The following is a 22,214-nucleotide window of genomic DNA, read 5'->3' as shown; positions in this document are numbered from 1 at the left end:
TATAGTTCGAGAGAAATCGACTTCTACTTAATAAAGCGTTTCACTCGAAATGCTACAGTCAAGTATTTAAACTGCATCTAGATGCAATTTACTGTATAATTACACAGAGCCTGTTATTAGCGACAATTTCAAGAGCAACGATCGATAGTAAATGGTAATATTTTTAAGGAGCTTACCTTGAGCGTATGTAAACAAATGGAGACAGGCGAACAAGAATATCCAGTTCCCGACACCGAAACGACACATCCCTGTCCGCCACATATTGCAAAACACACAAACAACACTACACAATATGTTTTAATTCATACCAATCACATTTTCACATAAAATTCACGAATATTTGTCTTAAAATTCACACAGCGTTAAGTCGATGTTACTTCGGGCGATCCGCCATTTTTGAGCGAGCACCTCTGCGTTCGGAAACACAACTCAATAATGAAAGGGCAATGCCCGGGTTTATGTGATGTGAACGCAGCCGCGTTTGCGCGTTACTTGTGCTACGAAGTTAGGCGCAGTACTAGTGCATCCCCAAGCGCGAGTCGATAGTTGCGTTTAGTTATTTATCGATAAAACTATCAGCAAAGAATGAGGTTATTTTCTTCAGTAGATTTGAACAATAATCCTAATTTTTGTAGCTTCTTGCATTGATAATTATAATATGGGAAACAATCGTAAATTCGAATGTGGTTTTTCAGGTCTCTGGGATATAAAATACCTATAAAACTAGTTCCGTTATATGGCTAGCCTGGTGTATAGTGATTTACATCATATTCTAAATAAAGACGAGTAAGATTTTAAATATTAAATATTATACCGCTCTTTACTCTGCGCAAAAAAAAAACCCGAACTAAACGCAGTGAAGAAATCATTCATAGCTGTCAAAAGTGTCAGTGTCACGAATCGCTTAGCAAGCAGCAGCAGCGAATTCTAGCTTTGCATGCAGTTTACGTTGCTATTTACTATAAAATAAATTATAGATACAAGATAAACTGGAATCTAGTTAGTAGTGATATAGCCCAACATGGAATTAATATACTCCATGAGGCGTAAGCCTCTGAAATGCGAACCACCGCATTTCGAAAGGTAAACATAGTGTTTATGTTTTGGGTTTACAATCACTCTACTTTTTTCTCTGTTATATTTGGATAACAATGTTAAATGTACTTAAAGTAGAAGTTTTAGTTGTCTCCCAGATTACACTTTTGAGATATCATAGTTTGAGGCTTTATATTGACTAGGCTGAAACCCTAAACTTTATCGAGCTTCAAGAAAGTTACAGTTCAATTTCTTATTCATATTTCTTAACCCTAGATTACTAACCTTATTTTACAACGCTTATTACTAACCTTCGACGTTTCGGCTACGCCATGTAAAAGGGGGAGCTGGTTAGGTTTAATGAAATAAAATATTTTTGTGTTTTATTTATTTATTACAATAATGATTTGTTAACATAGTTATCAGGTTTTTATTCACTAAAATCACATTTTAATTACTTTGACAGTCTTTTAATTGAGACCCGAAAATGTTACTCATATCAACATTTTTGTTTTTTAAATGCTAAAAATCTTTATAACTAACAAAACAAAGACTCAAAAAAACATTAAAATATTAGAATTAAGAAATAAAATCAACAAAAGAAAACAACATTTTATAAAAAAACTATCAATTAATACATTTGTGACAAATGTCAAGTTTGTGTTCGCCACACAAGGATTTGTTGCACTTAGTGCAACAACTCTTTGTCATTCTTCGTCTTGCGGAGGGTACAAATTGCACAATTTTTTCTTTTTTTAGCGATAGGAAGGTTATCGGCATCTTCTCTTTGATCAGGCTCATGTGTACAAGTAGAAGTTTCTTCGACACTATTATTATCACATAACAGGTGACGAATCGTATCTATAATAAAAATATATTCAAATAAAAATAGTGTGGGTACTTATTTCAATGTAGGCAAATTAAGTACAAAGTTTACAAAACACTAATATAAGAAAAATAAATAATTATACTCGAAAAAATTAAAAAAAAATAAAATCCTGGATAATAATGTTGCTGCGTTAATACTAACCTTCGTCGATTCGACGACTCATGGTGGCTGGAACGGCGAGCACAGGGCCACTACACAAAAATACACCCGTGTGCCGCGCAAGCGTTGGTTCGACTGAGATTAGCTGGAATTTTAAATGCGTGCGACGACGCACTCAAAAATTATACCACTTTTTTTAAATCCTCGTCGTCGTTTTGACGAAGGTTAGTGATCTAGGGTTAAATAATCACTATTTATAGACGTTCTTGAATGCCATTGGATCCGTACAGTTCATGTTTAATATTAAGCCATAGTATTTTACTCCTGAATTCAATTTATTCCAGTGTAACAGACCATGATGTGGTACGACCAATCTGCACGATATCAACATGCAACATCATAGCGTTCTCATCCCCCACGGAGCTGGACGACACGGAGGGAGACACGTGGGGTGGTCACGTGTATGTGTGTGATCTTGACACACCCTGGGACAGCCACAAAGTTACCAGCACTGTGCATCCTGTGAGTTGCTTTTAAATATCACTTTTATGTGCACAGAAATGTCTGTTAAGCATAACATGGACTTGTTGTTCATTTACATAGTTCTAATTTACTGTGACAGAGAGATTACATTGTATTTGCAAGCTTTGATTATTATGATTTTCTTATCAAAGATAGTAATACTACATTAACTCTAGCTATCTATCTAAATACTATCCTATACTATATATCTATCTAAATACTAGCCTAAGGCTCTGAACCATAATTCAACATAATATTACAATAAAATCTCTTAAAATACTAGGTATGCTTGGGTCACCTATTACTTGAGATTTATTACTATATAAACTATTGTTTTGAAAAAACATAATAGTTTAAACCTAGCACTAAAGTTGATACTTTTTAAATTCACATTCTACAATAAGGTGGAAAATATACTGGTTTAACATAGTTATACTTGGCCAATACTAGTACTAAACTATAGATCTAAGTTGTCACATATAAGTTTGTTTCATAATGTCAGATATCAGCACTAGAATGGGACATAGAAGGCAAGCAGCTACTGGTGGCCACCACCGTGGGGGATGTCTCCGTCTACACTCAGAAGGATTACCTGCTCAATGAGTGGACCTGCGAGTACTCTGCTAGCTTCCCAGGTCAGTTTGTAGAGTACATAACTAGGGGTTACGAAGGAGGGAGGGATGGTCTTGTAGATAATTACAAAACAAAATTAATGACTGCTTTGGAATTATTCTGCTTGAATGTTCTGGATCAACTGGATCACCTAAACTGATATTGGTTGTAGACATGGGCGCCGCCCCAGAATTTTGCGGCGGCGGCGCGCTGATGAATTTTACACAGCGGCGGCGTGACGCCGGCGGCGTGGATGATATACATGTTAATAGATTTGCAATTCCTTTCGATTCTAATAAAATTATTCTTGCTGTCATCCTTATAGTCATTGCCATTTCCCTCCAACACTCATACTCCTTTCATTCATATCTCCCATTTCAATCATCTAATCTACCACCGCATTTCTAAATTGCTCCGCCAAATCGGCCCTTTCCAACCTGTGCCATTTTATGTTTGGAGGTAACTTTTCTTTGCCCTTTATTGACTTTATTGTAAACGCCACTTCCATAACAAGGGGTCTGTGTTGCGAGACTACACTTTCACCCGGTATAACCTTACAATCTTTTATGTTCTTCAAATTACTGCGTCTAACCAAAAAGTAATAAATTTGTGTGGCACGTGGACCGCTTTTATAGGTGATCCTGTGCTCCGAGTTCTTCTGGAACCACGTGTTGACCACTGCCAGATCAAACGCAGTAGCCGGTAGCAACAGGGCTTCACCCTGTCGACATATAGCTTACATAAGGTGTTCGTTGACCTTGAAAAGGCATATGACTGGGTACCTCGTGAGGTTTTGTGGTGGGCCCTTAAGGAGAAAGGTATGCCAGGCTCGAATCAACTGCACATACTTCATGTGCAGTTGATTCGAGCGATGTACGGCAGATGCAGTACACAAGTCCGGTCTACAGCCGGCACTACCGCCAGTTTCAGTGTAGGGGTTGGCTTACATCAGGGGTCGGCGCTCAGTCCTTACCTCTTCCTGTTGTTAATGGACGCCCTTACAGCGGACATACAGGAGGAGGTTTCCTGGTGTATGCTTTTCGCCAATGATTGTTCTGGTGGGGGAGAGTGGGCCAGAGGTCCAGAGCAGATTGGAGGCATGGCGGCTAAGACTGAAGACGGTAGATTTAAAGGTCAGCAAGAGCAAAACCGAGTACCTACATTGCGATTTTGGCGGTATATCAAGACCCATGACCATAACCCTAGCCGGCATGCCCCTACCAGTCTGCTCCGACTTCCGATACCTTGGTTCACTCGTCCAAAGTGACGATGAGGTGGACAGGGATGTTACGCATCAGATCAATTCTGGATGGATGCAGTGGCGACAGGTAACTAGCACTATTTGTGACCCACCGGATGCCCCTCAAACTGAAGGGCAAAATTTACAAATCCGTAATAAGACCTGTCGTCCTGTATGGATCAGAGTGTTGGGCATTGAAAAAGAAGGATGAGAATAGAGTGCATGTAGCAAAGATGAGAATGTTGAGACGGAGGTGTGGGGTTAACAGAATGGACAAAGTCAGGAATGAGTATATCAGAGGAAGCCTTGAAGAGTTTGTCGTGGTATGGGCATGTGATGAGACGGTGTGAAACGCATGTCACAAAGAGTGTGCTAAGTAGACCGAGGAAAAGATGGATTGATTGATGACTGAAAGAGGACGTGAAGCAGAAGGGAGTGGATGTAAGTATGTCTGACAGAGAGGAATGGAAGAAAAAGACATGTTGCACCGACTCCAAATGACTTGGGAACAGGGCAGGAAGATGATGATGACTCGGAGTACTTGTAGCGGGTATACACAGCAGAGCCCTTGCAAATGTAGACAGCCATGGAAATTCTGTCTTCTTCTCATTCCAAAATGATGGAAGGTCCGCATTTTGGAAATGGGTCGATCCCCAATAGCAGAAGCAAGATATTGCCAACATTCTTGATCTAATGGATCATCTTCGATTCCATGACCAACAGCACTATGTTTTTTGGATAGTTTACTCAAAATTGATGAAAACTACTGATATTTAAAGAAATTGAAGTGTCCATTTCGTTCAGATAGGCAGTCGCTCCTTGTAAAGCACTGGTACTCAGCTGAATCCGGTTAGACTAGAAACCGACCCCAACATGGTTGGGAAAAAGGCTCGGAGGAAGAAGAGTATTGCCTAAATAATTGCGAACAAAATGGCACGTCTTAACCTAACTCACGCCGCGCAGCTAATGTCGGCGGCGGCGGCGGCGCGCGGGCGTGTCGCGGCGTGGCGACGCCGGCGCGGCGCCCATGTCTAATTGGTTGTAAACCAACATAAAATATCAACCACATCATCTCCATGAAGTCTGACAGTCTATTAACATAACAGATACAATTTTCACATAACTCAGTGGCAGTCGCAATGAATTCCTCACACAAAAAGTATGCACCTATTGTCCATACCCCTACCTTACCTCATCACCCACTGATACCTTTATGGTTTCTGCACACCGACTTTCGTGACAGCAAAAAGTTTGGCGAGAAGTATACACTATTTCATGATTCCCAGGTGAGCACATAATCCGAGCGACATTCTTCCACAACGGTCGCCGCCTAGTCATGGTGGACAAGAAGCCCGACGCACCCATCACTGAGAGGATACAGGTGCTGCGCTCCACGCCTACGCTTAAAGGATTTGGGTACGTATTGAAATAGACGCATGCCTGTGGTAAGATGAGCTCGTGGCTATGTCAAAGGAGTGTGTAACGGGTTGGTGTATGGATGGGTGACCATCTTGTCATGACGAATTTTTTCGTGTTTCGGAAGGTATGTTAAACTCGTGGGTCCCGAGTGTCATTTGAACATCTTTGGCAATCCTTACACCCGTAGTCAGCAGCTGGAAAGTCTGACGACCAGTCATACCAACCAGTGATGATGATGTCCTCCTAGCCGATTATCGGCTACGGCGGCTGTTCTCATGTAAGGAGATTAGCCAACTACGCAGGACATATTATAGTGCACGAGCATTTGCGCAGACACAGGTGCACTCACTATTCCTTAACTCTCATAGCCCGATGGGACGGTAATCCGACACGACCGGAGAGAGATCAGGCGCAGGACCGACATTTACGTGCTCTCCGATGCACGGGTGTATCAATCACCAGCTTCCAGGCTCCGGGCTGCTTTGTGAAAGTTTTCTAAAACCCACAAAGCGATTTCGGCCCGACTCGGGAATCGAACCCGAGACCTCATGCTTAGCAGCCAGACTTACGACAGCTAGACCAACGAGCTAGACCAGTATCGGGTTGCCAAGGTAACTGGGTTGAGGAAGACCAGGTCGAGCAGTCGCTCCATGTAAAATAATCGTATTAAGCTGCATTTGATTACACTGGGAGCAACATATGTATATGGGAAAAGGGGCTATAGCTAGGGCTAAGATCGATCGATCGGTTGACATCTTCTTCACGCACGAGAGCTCTTCAATAGAAAATCTATAGAAACGTATCGTAACTAAAACATTTCTCCTCAGCGGCGTACCATGCGAAGGCGCCCTGATCCTGACGGCCACAGGTCTAGTGGGGACTCTCACCCCGGACGGCACGTCAGCACACGTCACCACCGACTGTCTGCGCCCCACCAGAGACCACATCACCTCTGCTAGCATCGCACATAAGAGTATGTGTTATAGAGAAGATTATGGGAAAATACCCAACATAACCCAACTAAGATATAGTCGATTATATTATTATTATTTTTTTAACTTTATTCTCAGGCATCAATAATGACCCATAGATAAATAGAATCATCGGCACGAATCTTGAGCGCTGACCTTCACCTGAGCAGAAGTGATTTATTAGCAAAGAACTATTAATCCCAAGTGACAGCTATGAGGCGATTAGTGATGTAAAATGAAAAAAAAAAAAACTATTTGTATTTTTTCACTTTATTGAAAAAAAACTTTGCATCGTTGTTTTTTTCTAGCCTACGTTTTACTTCAATTTTCAAAATTTCCCTTGTGTTGAGTTAATATCAATGAATGTTGCCAATATTTTTATGAAATTTTGGTACTGTTTTATCAGAAAAGTACCGTAGATTCAAGAATAAACCTAACACTCCATTATGTAATATTAAGTATTAATTTTTAACAGTGAATGCCCTAACAATTTTAGAGTTATTATACTCTTGAAAAAAACAAGGCCCAGAAAAAAAAAAACTGTTTTTTATCAGGTTTTTTTTCACATTAGAAAAAAAACGGTTTTTGTGCAACACTAGACGCGATGCACTGCGGGCCGATCACCGCTTTAGCCCGCCCCCGCGCCCCACACAAGGACCCAATAAATTACTTCTGCGCAGGTGAAGGTCAGGGCTCAAGATTCGTGCCGATGATTATACCTACTTTAAAAATTTGTATAGGTATCTTATCAACAAAATTTGTTAGTAAATAAAAACAAAGAAACGCCCGTTTCCACAATTTATTATTCTCCTGTTTCCCCAGACGGCAGCATAGTAATAGCAGCGCTGTCCCGCGCGGGCGGCGCGGCGGGGCGCTGGTGCGTGCGCTGCGCCGGCGCCACGCTGGCGTCTGCGCCCGCGCCCGCGCTCTCGCTCAAACCTCTCCCTACTATATACCTGCCGCAGCAGCCTGGTAGGTGCACTAAACATGGAGAACAAAATGACTAGCGGAGGTGCCATAACGGTAAATCACATAAGAAAGTAGCGTGCCAAAATGCGGGTGTTCAGGGGAAGAGGAACGTTACTGTCTTTTCCCTTATACGCCTCTTTGGAACCGATATTTTTTTTTATAATAGCAAAAATTATTGACAGATGTCTCAAAGAGCCTGAACGCCTCATTAATTCACGTGTAGCTAACCATTTGGATCATGCCCACTGTATATATCTAGACACACGGCAGTGTGTCCGCCAAGTTCGAGCAAAAAAAAGCGACACACCGGCCGTGGGTTATATTACACGATCCATTTCGGGCCAAATTCGACCCCCCTATTACTCAAAATCTATTTTATTTACGCATATCAAATTTTTAGTATCTGTTGAGACCCCCTCACTTATCTAAAATACAAAATTTCATTAATATACCTATTGTAGGTCTTGAGATATTGACGTCAGAAAAACGCTATTTTTACTATACACTCACTGACTGACTGACTGACTGACTCACTCATCAAAAACCTAGACCACTTCCAATGGTCGTATTGACTTGAAATTTGGCATGGAGGTAGGTCTTTATGTCAAGGTAAAGGGAAAAATCTGAAAATGGCCAAGTGTGAGTCGGTTTCAAAATAATGAAGGTGTAAATTTATACCCCTAAGGAACTAAAACGAACTAAATTTATCTATATTTATATAATATATCTTCGAATCTTCGAATGGTCGTACCGATCTGAAATTCGTTACAAAGGTTTGTATTTAGTCAAAATAAAGTAAAAATCTGAAAACGGCCAAGTGTGAGTCACTTTCGAAAATAACGAATGTGTAACTTTGATCCACGAACATAATATACGATAACATGTCATGTCAGTCGGTTGGTAAATCTAGTCCATTTAGTTAATTTAGTTCATTTCTTTGTAAGAAGCATAGTGCATATTCAAAAATCTGAAAGATAGTATAAATGAGACATTTCGTTAACTAACTTAATCATAAGAAAGAAATAAAATAAACAACCTTACAAAAATAAATGTAATCCCACCCAAAACAAAAATGTGAAAGGTTACTTGGCAAGGTTTAATAGAAAATTCTATACTTGATTCATTGCGTTTAGTAGGTTTATAACAAGGAGTGTGAAAACTTGCAAAGAACCATCATTAAAAAGTAACTATTACTGAGGTATTTGTATGGAACTTGGTACTTATTCAGATCTCACTTCTTTTATAGGCGTAGCATTCCCATATTATGGAACTTGGCAACCTTTCACATTTTTGTTTTGGGTGGGATTTAACCTTGAAGGCGCCTGACCTACTTGTATTATGGCATCTCCGCTTATCTTTCCTTATTCCGTGTCCGGAACACATGATGTTCATCATGTAATGACGACGAGGTGGCCTATTATAATGATGATATTCCTACAGTGTCGGTAACGTGGTGTGGCCGCGAGGACGCGGACTCGCTGCTGGTGGCGGGCAGCACGCTCGCCATGTGGAAGCTGACGGAGCGGGCGCATCAGGTGCACAAGCTCTTCGCTAAGGGTCAGTACACCACATGTTATATATACCAGTGTCGGTGCCATGATGCGGACTCATCATCGTTCATCGAACATCCACTATTGAACAGAGGCCTCCCCCTTAGATCTCCACAGAAACCGGTTGGAAGCGAGCTACATCCAGCGTCGCATAGCATCGGCCATATTGCTCGCAGAACAGATGGGATCGAAAAGTGCTGGAGTGGAGACCACGGACTAGCAAGCGCAGCGTAGGACGTCCACCAACAAGATGGACAGACGACCTTATAAAGGTTGCCGGAAGACATAATATTTATGATGTAATCATAGTTTCAAAGTTAAATTGTTAATTGTGTGTGTCTCGAAGTATTTATCAAATGCTCGTGCGCTGTCCTGCGCAGCTGGCTGATCTCCGTATTTGAGAACAGCCGCCATAGCCGAAATCGGCCGTAGACGCCACTTATTATGGACGAAGTTTTTGACTTGAATCGCGTCTTTTTTTGTCAAAACCTTAATAAATCTCCCTGTTAACCCTGAATACCCCTGTTTCATTTGATACCCACTTCAAGGGGCAGCCTGTATTTTATACGCTGAATATATTGTCTGCAGGTCCTCTTCAAGGCAGCACCACACCGGGAGGTGGACCGAAGCCGGCAAGCGACTGTTTCAATACATTGGTAAGTACAAACACTTTATTTACAACTAGCGACCCTCCCCAGCTTCGCGAGGCATAACAGTATTTCCTCACTATTTAATGGATGTTCCTGTTCAATCACTCTATCTATTAAAAAACCATATGAAAATCGGAGGCGTAGTTTTGTAGTATTTTGTTGTTTTTAGTACATAGGGGTGGGTAGTACATGATGGAATTCATAGGGGTAGTACATAATGAAGTACATACATAGGGGTAGTACATAATGAAGTACATAGGGATAGTATATAATGGAGTACATAGGGATAGTACATAATGGAGTACATAGAGGTAGTACATAATGAAGTACATAGGGATAGTATATAATGGAGTACATAGGGATAGTACATAGAGGTAGTACATAATGAAGTACATAGGGATAGTATATAATGGAGTACATAGGGATAGTACATAATGGAGTACATAGAGGTAGTACATAATGAAGTACATAGGGATAGTATATAATGGAGTACATAGGGATAGTACATAATGGAGTACATAGGGATAGTACATAATGGAGTACATAGAGGTAGTACATAATGAAGTACATAGGGATAGTATATAATGGAGTACATAGGGATAGTACATAATGGAGTACATAGAGGTAGTACATAATGAAGTACATAGGGATAGTACATAATGGAGTACATAGGGATAGTACATAATGGAGTACATAGGGATAGTACATAATGGAGTACATAGGGGTGAATTCAATGTGAAATGATTTTTTGTTCTTATACCACGATCTTGGGGCGTGAGGTGTCGAGAGACGACTCCCGGCCACCTTTGCCGTGGGTCTGTGGGCGGTGAGCCAAGGGTGGTTCATCGATCGCATCGTCAGTACAGATTAATCAGTAACCGTCGTACCACAAAATCTTCTAAACGTCTGTTGAACATTTGTCTAAAAAATGTCAGGTTATGACGTTGAAATAAGGTCCGACAAGTGTTCAACAGATGTTTAAGTTTTTGTAGTAAGGCTTTAAGAGTCTGACACTCCCTTACGTTACGTTGTAAAATACATTTAAAATTACTTTGACGTGTATTATTGCCGCTATTGATACGATCACGCCATGTTACACTTGGATTACCTTATCCTAAATGTTTTCATTTTTGCGTGCCTAAGTTAAGGTAGAATGTACAAGGATCTGGAATTGTATCCCCCAGGCTTGGCAGAAGACAGCAGCATGGGGTGTGGAGGGCGGCGCAGACGCAGTGGGCGCGTGCAGCGCGCGGCTCGCGTCTGCGCCGCACGCCGTGCTCGCCACGCCACACGCGCTACATCTACTGGCGAGGGATACACACCACTATGTGAGTATACCCCCCAGGCATGGCAGCAGACAGCAGCATGGGGTGTGGAGGGCGGCGCAGACGCAGTGGGCGCGTGCAGCGCGCGGCTCGCGTCTGCGCCGCACGCCGTGCTCGCCACGCCACACGCGCTACATCTACTGGCGAGGGATACACACCACTATGTGAGTATACCCCCCAGGCATGGCAGCAGACAGCAGCATGGGGTGTGGAGGGCGGCGCAGACGCAGTGGGCGCGTGCAGCGCGCGGCTCGCGTCTGCGCCGCACGCCGTGCTCGCCACGCCACACGCGCTACATCTACTGGCGAGGGATACACACCACTATGTGAGTATACCCCCCAGGCATGGCAGCAGACAGCAGCATGGGGTGTGGAGGGCGGCGCAGACGCAGTGGGCGCGTGCAGCGCGCGGCTCGCGTCTGCGCCGCACGCCGTGCTCGCCACGCCACACGCGCTACATCTACTGGCGAGGGATACACACCACTATGTGAGTATACCCCCCAGGCATGGCAGCAGACAGCAGCATGGGGTGTGGAGGGCGGCGCAGACGCAGTGGGCGCGTGCAGCGCGCGGCTCGCGTCTGCGCCGCACGCCGTGCTCGCCACGCCACACGCGCTACATCTACTGGCGAGGGATACACACCACTATGTGAGTATACCCCCCAGGCATGGCAGCAGACAGCAGCATGGGGTGTGGAGGGCGGCGCAGACGCAGTGGGCGCGTGCAGCGCGCGGCTCGCGTCTGCGCCGCACGCCGTGCTCGCCACGCCACACGCGCTACATCTACTGGCGAGGGATACACACCACTATGTGAGTATACCCCCCAGGCATGGCAGCAGACAGCAGCATGGGGTGTGGAGGGCGGCGCAGACGCAGTGGGCGCGTGCAGCGCGCGGCTCGCGTCTGCGCCGCACGCCGTGCTCGCCACGCCACACGCGCTACATCTACTGGCGAGGGATACACACCACTATGTGAGTATACCCCCCAGGCATGGCAGCAGACAGCAGCATGGGGTGTGGAGGGCGGCGCAGACGCAGTGGGCGCGTGCAGCGCGCGGCTCGCGTCTGCGCCGCACGCCGTGCTCGCCACGCCACACGCGCTACATCTACTGGCGAGGGATACACACCACTATGTGAGTATACCCCCCAGGCATGGCAGCAGACAGCAGCATGGGGTGTGGAGGGCGGCGCAGACGCAGTGGGCGCGTGCAGCGCGCGGCTCGCGTCTGCGCCGCACGCCGTGCTCGCCACGCCACACGCGCTACATCTACTGGCGAGGGATACACACCACTATGTGAGTATACCCCCCAGGCATGGCAGCAGACAGCAGCATGGGGTGTGGAGGGCGGCGCAGACGCAGTGGGCGCGTGCAGCGCGCGGCTCGCGTCTGCGCCGCACGCCGTGCTCGCCACGCCACACGCGCTACATCTACTGGCGAGGGATACACACCACTATGTGAGTATACCCCCCAGGCATGGCAGCAGACAGCAGCATGGGGTGTGGAGGGCGGCGCAGACGCAGTGGGCGCGTGCAGCGCGCGGCTCGCGTCTGCGCCGCACGCCGTGCTCGCCACGCCACACGCGCTACATCTACTGGCGAGGGATACACACCACTATGTGAGTATACCCCACCCCCAGGCATGGCAGAAGACGCAGTGGGCTCCACGGCGGGTATATACCCCGAATTAATTGTACATTGGTATTCTAAGAAGACAAATTCCTCTTCATCCTGCCCTGTTCCCAAGTTACCTATTTGGAGTCGGCGCAATATATTTCTCTCTTCCATTTCGCTCAATCAGACTTCCTCCCAGCCCTCACTCCCTTATTAGTCGTGTTCTCTTTGAAGCAGTCGATGCATCTTTCCCTCGGTCTACTTCTTCCTTCCACACTCCTACTTAACTGCACACTCAAGAGTGATTTGTAACAATATAATCGTTGTTACAGCTATGCAGTCGCGCGGTAGTGTCGGCCGGCGCAGGCACTGTGGAGGCGGCCTCTACGCCGCCCAAGAAGACTAAATATGGACCCAATGCGGCACCGGTCAGTACTATAAATTGCTACATACACCTGTACTTTTGTTTTAGTTTTATTCAGTGTTCGTTACTCTAAAATCAGCTTCAAAAAGACAGAAGTGATGTCTTTAGACAATCACGGACGTCAAGAACTGACCATTATGCTTGGTGAAGATGTGCTGAAGCAGGTCGATAAATTTCGATATTTGGGGAGTACTATAACATCAAAGTGCGACCTTGACGCCGAAATCAATAGCAGAATTGGTGCTACAGCCGCTGCTTTCGGCAAATTCGACAAGAAGGTCTTCAGCTCCCATGACCTAAAGATATCCACAAAGTTCTCTGTGTATATGGCAGTTGTGTTGCCTTGTATACTCTACTCAGCGGAAACATGGACACCGTACCGACGCCACATCAAGCAACTAGACCGCTTCCACCTCAAATGTCTGCGCAAAATATTAAATATCCGTTGGTTTGATCGTGTGCGTAACACAGAAGTGTTGAGGAAAGCCAATGTAGGTGGCATTGAAGCATACCTCATGAGGAGACAGCTTCGTTGGTGCGGGCATGTACTGCGCATGCCGGATAGTAGAGTGGCCAAGCGCATCCTCTACTCCGAGTTGCAGGAGGGCAAGCGGAAACGTGGCGGACAGCTGCTGCGATACAAGGTTGTGCTGAAGCGCCACATGAAAAGCTGTTCCATTGACCCGTCTCAGTAGGAGAATTTGGCATCCAACCGCAGAGACTGGAGAAGCCGCGTTAAAACCAAAGTCTTTGACTTTGAAGCACGCCGGCTTTCTGAGTTGGATGCCAAACGAGATGAGTTGAAAGCTCGACCACCTGTAGCTATCAACTACAACTTTGTGGCTGGTACCCTGACATGTCCGCAGTGTGCGCGGACTTTCACGCACAAAATTGGATTCTCCAGCCACATGAGAGCACACGCACGCCATTAGGGTCGAAGTGGTCGCCGTTGCCGAAATCGGCGTGGAAGATTATTATTGCGTGGTGGCCTAGTGGCTGAAGCACCAGTCACTAGCCAGAAATAAATAAAATTTTCGTAATGAGTGAGTACGTTATGCCCAAATAAAATTGGGAACAGGGCAGGAAGAAGAAAACTTGTATAAATATCGCGGCACCTTCCCTTCCTTCTTTAAGCAAACCTTGACTTATTAGTCTGAAATCGCCAACCCATCTTGAGGAAGTGTTCCAAAATTGTTTCTCGAGCATAGTTTTATGGAACAGATAGTATAGTTTTCGCCAAATTTTTTGGTGCATGGACACCAATTTTGGGCATCTGTTGAAGGGTATAGCTACATACCTACGCAAACTTGTACTCGGAAATTAGTTGCAGACCGCCTTTTGCTTTTGTATTTTTTTTTTTTTTTGCGAAATCACTACATAAAGTGGTGTACTGTGGTATGTGCAGAGTGGCGGCGCATGCGCGATCGTGTCGTGCGTGGAGATGTCGGCGCTGGGCGGCGCCGTGCTCGCCGTCGACACGCACGCGCAGCTGCACCTCTACAAGCTGCCGCAGCCCTGGCAGGACATACGTGAGTACCTCTGAAGACAATCAGTCTATGACCCACTTTGGTACCCCCTGAAGCCATTCAATCCATAACATATATGATCCACTTTGTCTCAAAATCTTTGGAACTGTCTAAAAAACAAAAGACTACTAAGACACCTTTACAATGCATGCGGATTGTCGACCTTATTGGATTAGATTTTCTATACAAAAATTGTGTAAGTAGGGTTACATTTTGACTCTTGCAATGTTACTGGTGTCCAAATTCACGGCAAAGTTACTTGTGGAGAACTGTAAAGACAACGATAAATTGTTTTTCTTTTCCAATCGTCGCTTGTAACATTATATTGATCCCAACACTGGGTTAAGCTCGCCGTTGTACATAAATTCTCAGTTTTCAGTCATATTTATGTGTAGAACAAGGAATAAAGGAAGAAAGAAAAACATTACTGCAATAATGTGTTTTATATGTCTAGCGACGCCCATGGCAGTGCAGCACGCGACGAACCTACTGGAATACGCTCTAGTGGCCGGGTACGATTGCCTGGACGTGCTGCTCGCTTGCACCGGCGCCAACAAGCATAATATACTCGAACTTATATACGAAAGGTATGTAGTTGTAGGCTTTTAACTCAAACTTGAAAATGTTCAGTAAAATTAGGCTGATAAATCAGCACTTTTCGAACGTCAAATAAAATGTCGGTCCTAAACTCGTCACCTCTTTCTATGTGTTATTGCTGGGTGTAAGTGGCGCAACAAACTCCACAGCAGCACATAAAAACATGTTGGGGTGCAGTTAAGTACCAGTGTTTTACATAAAACGGCTTAACTGACCTTCTCAACCCAGATACCCAGGAAACCCGGGCTTCAGATTATATGTAATGGCAAGAGAGGTTCAAAATATAGCAGGGATCCACTAATTTAACGCCTTTTCGAACTCATCATAACAAAGATGAACTCTTTAACCATTCATGGATCGACCGCACCAAAGTTTGCTTAATCTTTAACTTCTTTATCGACCCCGTCCGCTTACATATATTTACTAGATTTTCTTTCGCAGACTGACGGAATCATTCCAGCGGCAGCCGCCCGCCTTCCAGCAGTATTACTTCCACAGCTGGCTGAAAATGAGGATAGCAATTTGCAGGTACTGAGCTTATTAACTCTTTAGCCCAGATTTCAGTTAAAAGGAGACGAGGTGAATGGAGCAGAGATGTGTTTTAAGCAATTTGTAGGTTTAAGTTAATGACATATCTTAGCTACCACTCTGTCTGCTCCGCTTATGTACTACCCCTATCTGCTCCCCTTATGTACTACCCTTATCGACAACCCTCATATACTATCCCCATCTACTACCCCTATGTACTTCCCTTATGTACTACCCCTACATACTTCCCTTATGTACCATCCCTATATACTTCCCTTTTGTACCACCCCTATCTACTTCCCTTATTTACTACCCCTTATGTACATCCCCTATATAGTTCTTTTATGTACCACCCCTATATACTTCCCTTATGTACCATCTATATCTACTCCCCTAATTTACCACCCTTATCTACTACCCCTATCTACTCGCCCTATTTACCACCCCTATCTAATCCCCTTATGTTCTACCCCTGTCTAGTCCCCTTATGTACTACCTGTACCTACTTCCCTTATATACCACCCCCTGTGTCCAAATTCGTAGACCTTGGAGTTGAGGTAACCGCATTATCTAATTTGATACTCTCTTTGCCATAAATGTTTACCTACATTTAATGGTACGTTCACACGCGCGCGTTCAAATCGACATTCAACGGGCACAGTCACGTTCACGAGCGTGTAAACGGTACGCCCGAGCCCGTGAACGCGCCCGTGCCCGTGAATGCTGCGAATCGGTCGAGTGTCGGTTTTTTGGCAAAGTTCAAAGGATGAATGTGCGGGCGCCCGGCGACTGTTTACACGCGCGCGGGCAGTCAGTCTCTCCTGCACTTTCGTGACGATTAAACGTTCTAAGAAAGTTGCTACGATCGGAGATTACAACATGGCGGAATGGTTAACGTCGTTCATCATTTTGATTCTTTTTCCAATAAAAATAAGTTAAGCCAAAGGCTATGACAGCAACAATACCGAGATCCTCGCTGCTCGCCATTCTTGCACTGACTGACACGACGGCGCGCGTGTGAACAGCTTGAATGTCCGCCTGCCCGCGACGGGCTGCACGCCGCGCTGCCCGCCAGGCAGCCCGCCGGGCTGCGCGGCGCGCGTCTGAACGTAGCATAAAATAGCACAATGATACCGTGTTATTAGCCCTTACGATCTGAACGCAAACGCGAAGCGGCGCGGTGCAATTTCCTTTTAAGTGGCCAAGCAACGTGACGTTTGTACATCTAGCAATTCATTTCGGATCGCTTCGCGTTCGCGATTTGCCCACCCTGTGTGGCACGTACTTTAGTTTTGTGTCATGTCTTGACGGTATCATTCTGTGGTTTGGTCAGAGTGATCCCAACTGCGCAGAGCAGTGCGTCGTGGCTCACCTGCCTGCAGAGCGTGCAGGCGGCGTGGGCGGCAGCGGCGCTGGCGCTGCGCCCGGACGACAAGCCCGACGCCGCGCCGCTGCAGGCGCTGCTCGACGACCACGACAAGGTAGGCACAGGCACACGGCGCAGGTGCATATGATGTACAGATACAATTACACAGGTACATTTTAACAGTTACAATTACACAGGTATGATTACGCAGGTACATTTATACAGGTACGTTTACACAAGTACAATTACACAGGTATAATTACACAGGGACAATTACATAGGTGCATTTGCGCAGGTACAATTACATAGGAACAATTACACAGGAACATTTACATAGACACAATTACACTGGTACAATTACAGAGGTATAATCACACAGGTACATTTATATAGGCACAATAACACAGGTACTTTTTCATAGGCACAATTACACAGGTACTTTTTCACAGGCACAATTACACAGGTACTTTTTCACAGGCACAATTACACATGTACTTTTTCTCAGGCACAATTACACAGGTATAATTGCAGCTACTCCTTGAAGCGAGAAGAGATTAATATCTCGCTCCTACTCCAAAGTTATACTTTCAAATATTCTCTGTACTTTAAGTAAATACCATATTCTCGTCTCCCAGACCCTGATGGCTATAGAATCGAAGCCGGAAATCCTGCCGGAGTCATTATGGCTGCAGCCTTTACGCCTCGCGTTACAACGTGCGCTGGACATCGGGCTGACGGCCCTGTTGGCGCTCGCCCACCAGCATCAGCATCAGATACATCCTCACCAGTAAGTATACGAGGATAGGGAGTAAGGTAAGATGAGTGGAGAAGCCATAATGCAAATAGGTCAGGCGCTTACTTCTAGCTGATGGGCATGACCAAAACAATCAGTTACGAGTGAACTAACTTTGAGACATTTGTCAATGATTTTTGGCAAAACAATAAATGGGTTTTTGGCATTATAATAAATGGGCGGGTTTCAAAGATGATCGTAATGTTCCTTGTCCCCCGAACACCCGCATTTTGTCGCGCTATTTTCTTAGGAGATTTTCCATTAAGACAACTCCGCTCGTAAATCTGTACTCCATGGACTACAAGCTTTTCACGACAGCTGTTGATTCTTTTTTGATCAGGAATATGGACAGGGTCATTTATCAACTTTTAACTTTATAATTGGGTCGGTTTTTTTTTTTGACTTGGTGTGTTTTCTGTTTTGTGTAATGTATTCTTTCTTTTTTATCTTTGAGCCATCTGTAGAGGTTTATCATGTACCTGTGTTATAGTTACGAGCTGTGGCTGGACGCGGGCGCGGTGTCGGTGCTGCGCAAGCTGTGCCGCGTGGCGCGGGCGGCGGGGCGCGGCGCGGCGCGAGCGGCCGACGCGCTCGCCCGCCCGCTCGCCCGCCTCGCTACTGCGCCGCAGCCCAAGCAGGACCTAGTGGGTGAGTGTAGCCTAGACCAGAAAGACTGACAACCAGTCTTACCAAGGGGTATGCGTCTGCCCAAATAACCAGGTTGAAGAGGACAGATATACAGTCGCTCGCATCTGTCATGTCTGCACATGTGTTGCTGTCACTTCTTCTTCCCAGCAAAAACACATAGGAAGTGGTGAAGGACGGGCGTTTTGAGGGCTTTCTTTTGTAAGTTTCTGAAGTTCGAAAAGTGCTGTTATGCAGCCAATTTTGAGAAACCAGTTTTTGATATAATTTTGTTTTTGTTTTGTTGGAAGCCGACCCCTGGTAAAAGGCTGAGCTAGGCATAATGCTGTGTACTCTCTCCTTAGACGAGTGCATTGTGCTGAGCACGCAGTGGACGGGCGCGCGCGTGTGGGAGTCGCTGCCGCGCTGCAGCGTCGCCGCGCCGCACTCGAAGATCTGGCCGCTATATGTATGTATACTGTCATATGTAACTTTATATACTGACATATTTCTTATTTAAAGTTTACATTTTGTGTATAGTAGGTATAACTATGCTAATATAATAAGGCTGAAGGAGAACGACAGACATTAATAGCAATAGCGCAACGCACATGTCCTTCAAAAAGTCGGTCAGAAAATCCTATAAAAATCGGCCCAATCATCTGTCCTACAAAAAGACCTGCACAGGCGGGCAGCCTAAAGAAAAATCTTTTTTTTTTTGTTTGTTAGTACACAGGCTCAGAAACTCTATACTAGACCAATTTTAAAAATTATTTCACTATTTAAAAGCTAGACTATCCCCGTAATTTGAGGCTTTATTTTGTCCGCGCACGGCAAGAAGTTCCTCCGAGACGCGAGTGGAACTGCAGTTACAGCTAGTCAAAAATAAAGAATTGTGAAAATAAGATAGGTTGCCTCCTCGTAACTAACTTTCTTTGTAATCGGATGTACAGGAAGCCGGTGAAAATACGTATTATATATCGCCCTAATGTATTTTTTTCACAAGATCATCAATAAAAATATAAAATAAATCTAAACGGCTATTTTGTTTGATGTCACATCAGAAAATAAATTTTCGAATTGCCGCCAAAAGTTTTTACAACTTAAAACTAGTGATGTGCAACATCAATAATTAATTAGTCGACTAACTAACTTTACGTATAATTTAGTAACATTCACTATATTTCAATAATGATTTATATTTTATTAATGTTTTTTTTTTATAATTAGTTGGAGTACGGTGTAGAGCCTGAAGCGTTGCGATATAACCCCGAGCCGCCGGCGTACGCGCAATGTGAAACGACACCATCTATTACTATGGACGCTATACGGTAAACAACTTTATGCATACTTTAATGTACTTTGGCATCCTTATTCATATACATTTGAGTATGCACTTAAAAATCTTGTACAAATTATGAATATACATACTAATAAAGTACTTAAGTTAAAAATCTTGTACAAATCATGAATATACAAATTAACTATGCCTACTCAAGTGATGAAGTAAATTAATTATTGTAATTTGCATTATTTTTTGGCACATTTTATTTTCAATCTGAGTTTTTAGATTAAAAATTAAGATTTTTTTAGTAAATTGCCTATGCAAAATGTAGCATAGTTTTGTCGAGCGAATAAAGTCTCCATACTACGATCTCATCAAGGGTTTTGTGCCTTAAATTTTGGGAACTTTTTTCGCAATTTTTTTCGTATTTACTCAATACTTATTCTGATTTATGTAATTGAGTTTTGAAATCGTGTAAATCAACTACATAAATAAAATCTTAATAATTTCCTTCCTCAGCTACATGTACCTGGGCGGCGGGTCTCGTCCGGCGCGCTGGCGGCAGTGCGCGCGCTGCGGCTCGCGCGCACTGGCCGCCGCGCATCCCAACAAGCATCCGCTGCAGGGAGCCTATGATGGACGGTTTCTGTCCGCTTGCAGGTTACTATGTCCTAACAGTTGCATAGTTATAAAATGAGGAAGTTTATCTGTCTGTCATGGAACAAACATTGAAATAATTGTGATTAAATTGATGTAGATTTTTTTATTTGGGACTATTTTGGGCCAAATAAGAAATCTACATTCATCACAATTTAATTCACAAGGATATTATATTGGGGTGCTTTTATTCGGTCGCATCACGGAGCAATTAAATATGTTCCAAGAGCCAGTGCGATATGCCATATGTAAAGTGGACTCGAGTTGTGACGTAATTGTAATTAATATTCTTCTTTTGATTTCAGATGCGGAGGAAAATGGACATTATTTTCTAATATATAATTCTCTCATTAGTATGTAAGAAATAATACTTAAATAATGTAAATATTTAAAAAAATATACAATGTTTTTTACTCATAAACCCATATTGTTTTGTTTACTTCCTGAACCTTATAATTCCCATTACAAGTTATTTCCGCAATAATATACACCTACTATCTATTTAAAAAAACTATTATGAAGTGGCTGAACATTTATAGAAAAGAAAGTAAGTTCATTTCTCTGAAATACTAACTGCTATTTAAATGAAAGAATGTAATCACGATGGATATTATATATGGATATACACAATTTCATCTGAGGCCCGATTCTCCTAAGTTAATAATGTCAAAATCGAATCGCAATATGATCGCAATAGCAGTTTTAACCATATCGGGCATTCTGCTACTAATAAAAGACCAATCGTATTCGATTGACATTTGACTGGTGTGCGATTGGTCTGCTATTTTGGTGATTTTGGTCTATACGGTAGTTTGCTGTACAATCATTTTGCAATCGTAAATCATTTGCAGAAAAAATGATTCATTATTGAATGACAGAAAAGGATAAAAACGTTTATTTCAAAGAAAAAATAGCGGAATACCACATACGCTTCAATCGTAATCGAGTCGGGATTGGATCTCAGTCGAATCGAGTCGAACGTGAATCGTATGTCGCTTAAGTAAAATTAGGAGAATCGGGCCCGAATATTACTTGATTCTAATAAGAAAAACAAGAACAAAATGTAATCAGACTTCAATTTTTACAGCTAAACTTATACAGCAGGCTATCAATTGAGCAATCGTACGAACCACCCACCCCCACTTCAAATTTTAGCAATCATTTGTATTTCCTGCGATGTAATGCACCGCCCACTGCATTGTGCGCATGTCATTGTGTACGTCAATCTGTATGTGTATAAGTATCATCGCGCCCGCTGTGTGGACATCGATCGATTTATGAGGCTTTACGAGGTCAATTAGAGACGTTATTAAGATCTAATCTCAATAGTTTTTCGTAATTGATTGAATACAGATGATTTGATTATGTTTTTTTTCTAAAAAGCGGGGTTGTTTTCTGAGATAAATTGTGATACTATGTTGTTAGTAAAGTAAGTAAAAAGTTAGAAGATTTAGATGATTTGTTTTTATGTTTGCTTTTGTCTAATCTCGCTCTGAAAACTTATCAAATAGGAGTAAATTCTTAT

At 43.7% G+C, this 22,214-nt stretch overlaps 2 protein-coding genes and 1 long non-coding RNA gene across 3 annotated transcripts in view; 1 reads left to right on the top strand and 2 right to left on the bottom strand.

Moving 5' to 3' along the window:
* LOC124643521 (neogenin) overlaps positions 1-455 on the bottom strand; it is a 165,887-nt gene extending 165,432 nt beyond the window's left edge. The window contains exon 1 of the mRNA XM_047182527.1: positions 177-455. Coding sequence (XP_047038483.1) covers positions 177-261 — 85 coding nt within the window. The 5' untranslated portion in view covers positions 262-455. The remainder of the gene's footprint in view (positions 1-176) is intronic.
* A 431-nt stretch (positions 456-886) lies between these two features.
* Positions 887-21,110, top strand: LOC124643409 (mediator of RNA polymerase II transcription subunit 16). The gene is made up of 20 exons (XM_047182397.1): positions 887-1,083; positions 2,368-2,545; positions 3,048-3,180; positions 5,684-5,813; positions 6,644-6,789; positions 7,610-7,759; positions 9,197-9,313; positions 9,895-9,962; positions 11,141-11,284; positions 13,222-13,317; positions 14,719-14,842; positions 15,294-15,426; positions 15,878-15,964; positions 17,298-17,445; positions 17,966-18,117; positions 18,614-18,771; positions 19,113-19,216; positions 19,978-20,078; positions 20,552-20,692; positions 20,995-21,110. The coding sequence occupies exons 1-20, from the start codon at positions 1,022-1,024 to the stop codon at positions 21,029-21,031; spliced, it is 2,409 nt and encodes an 802-aa protein (XP_047038353.1). The 5' UTR covers positions 887-1,021; the 3' UTR covers positions 21,032-21,110.
* On the bottom strand, positions 1,409-2,162 carry LOC124643410. Its single transcript, XR_006985938.1, has 2 exons — positions 2,066-2,162; positions 1,409-1,896 (listed from the first exon to the last, which is right to left on the bottom strand). It is a non-coding gene; the product is annotated as an uncharacterized LOC124643410 (long non-coding RNA).
* Positions 21,111-22,214: the final 1,104 nt, after the last annotated feature.

This window comes from Helicoverpa zea, chromosome 27 (assembly GCF_022581195.2).
Source record: "Helicoverpa zea isolate HzStark_Cry1AcR chromosome 27, ilHelZeax1.1, whole genome shotgun sequence".
NCBI classification, from domain to species: domain Eukaryota; kingdom Metazoa; phylum Arthropoda; class Insecta; order Lepidoptera; family Noctuidae; genus Helicoverpa; species Helicoverpa zea.
The sequence above is the reverse complement of the archived record's forward strand: the minus strand, read 5'-3'. Positions and strand labels throughout refer to the sequence as shown.

Bases quoted from the DNA above. Each gene is read 5' to 3' on its own strand.
- LOC124643409 (XM_047182397.1), top strand. From the start codon at position 1,022: ATGGAATTAATATACTCCATGAGGCGTAAGCCTCTGAAATGCGAACCA. The intron at 3,181-5,683 runs GTCAGTTTGTAG...CATGATTCCCAG, and splicing joins GTACTCTGCTAGCTTCCCAG to GTGAGCACATAATCCGAGCG. The intron at 19,217-19,977 runs GTATGTATACTG...TTTTATAATTAG, and splicing joins CGAAGATCTGGCCGCTATAT to TTGGAGTACGGTGTAGAGCC.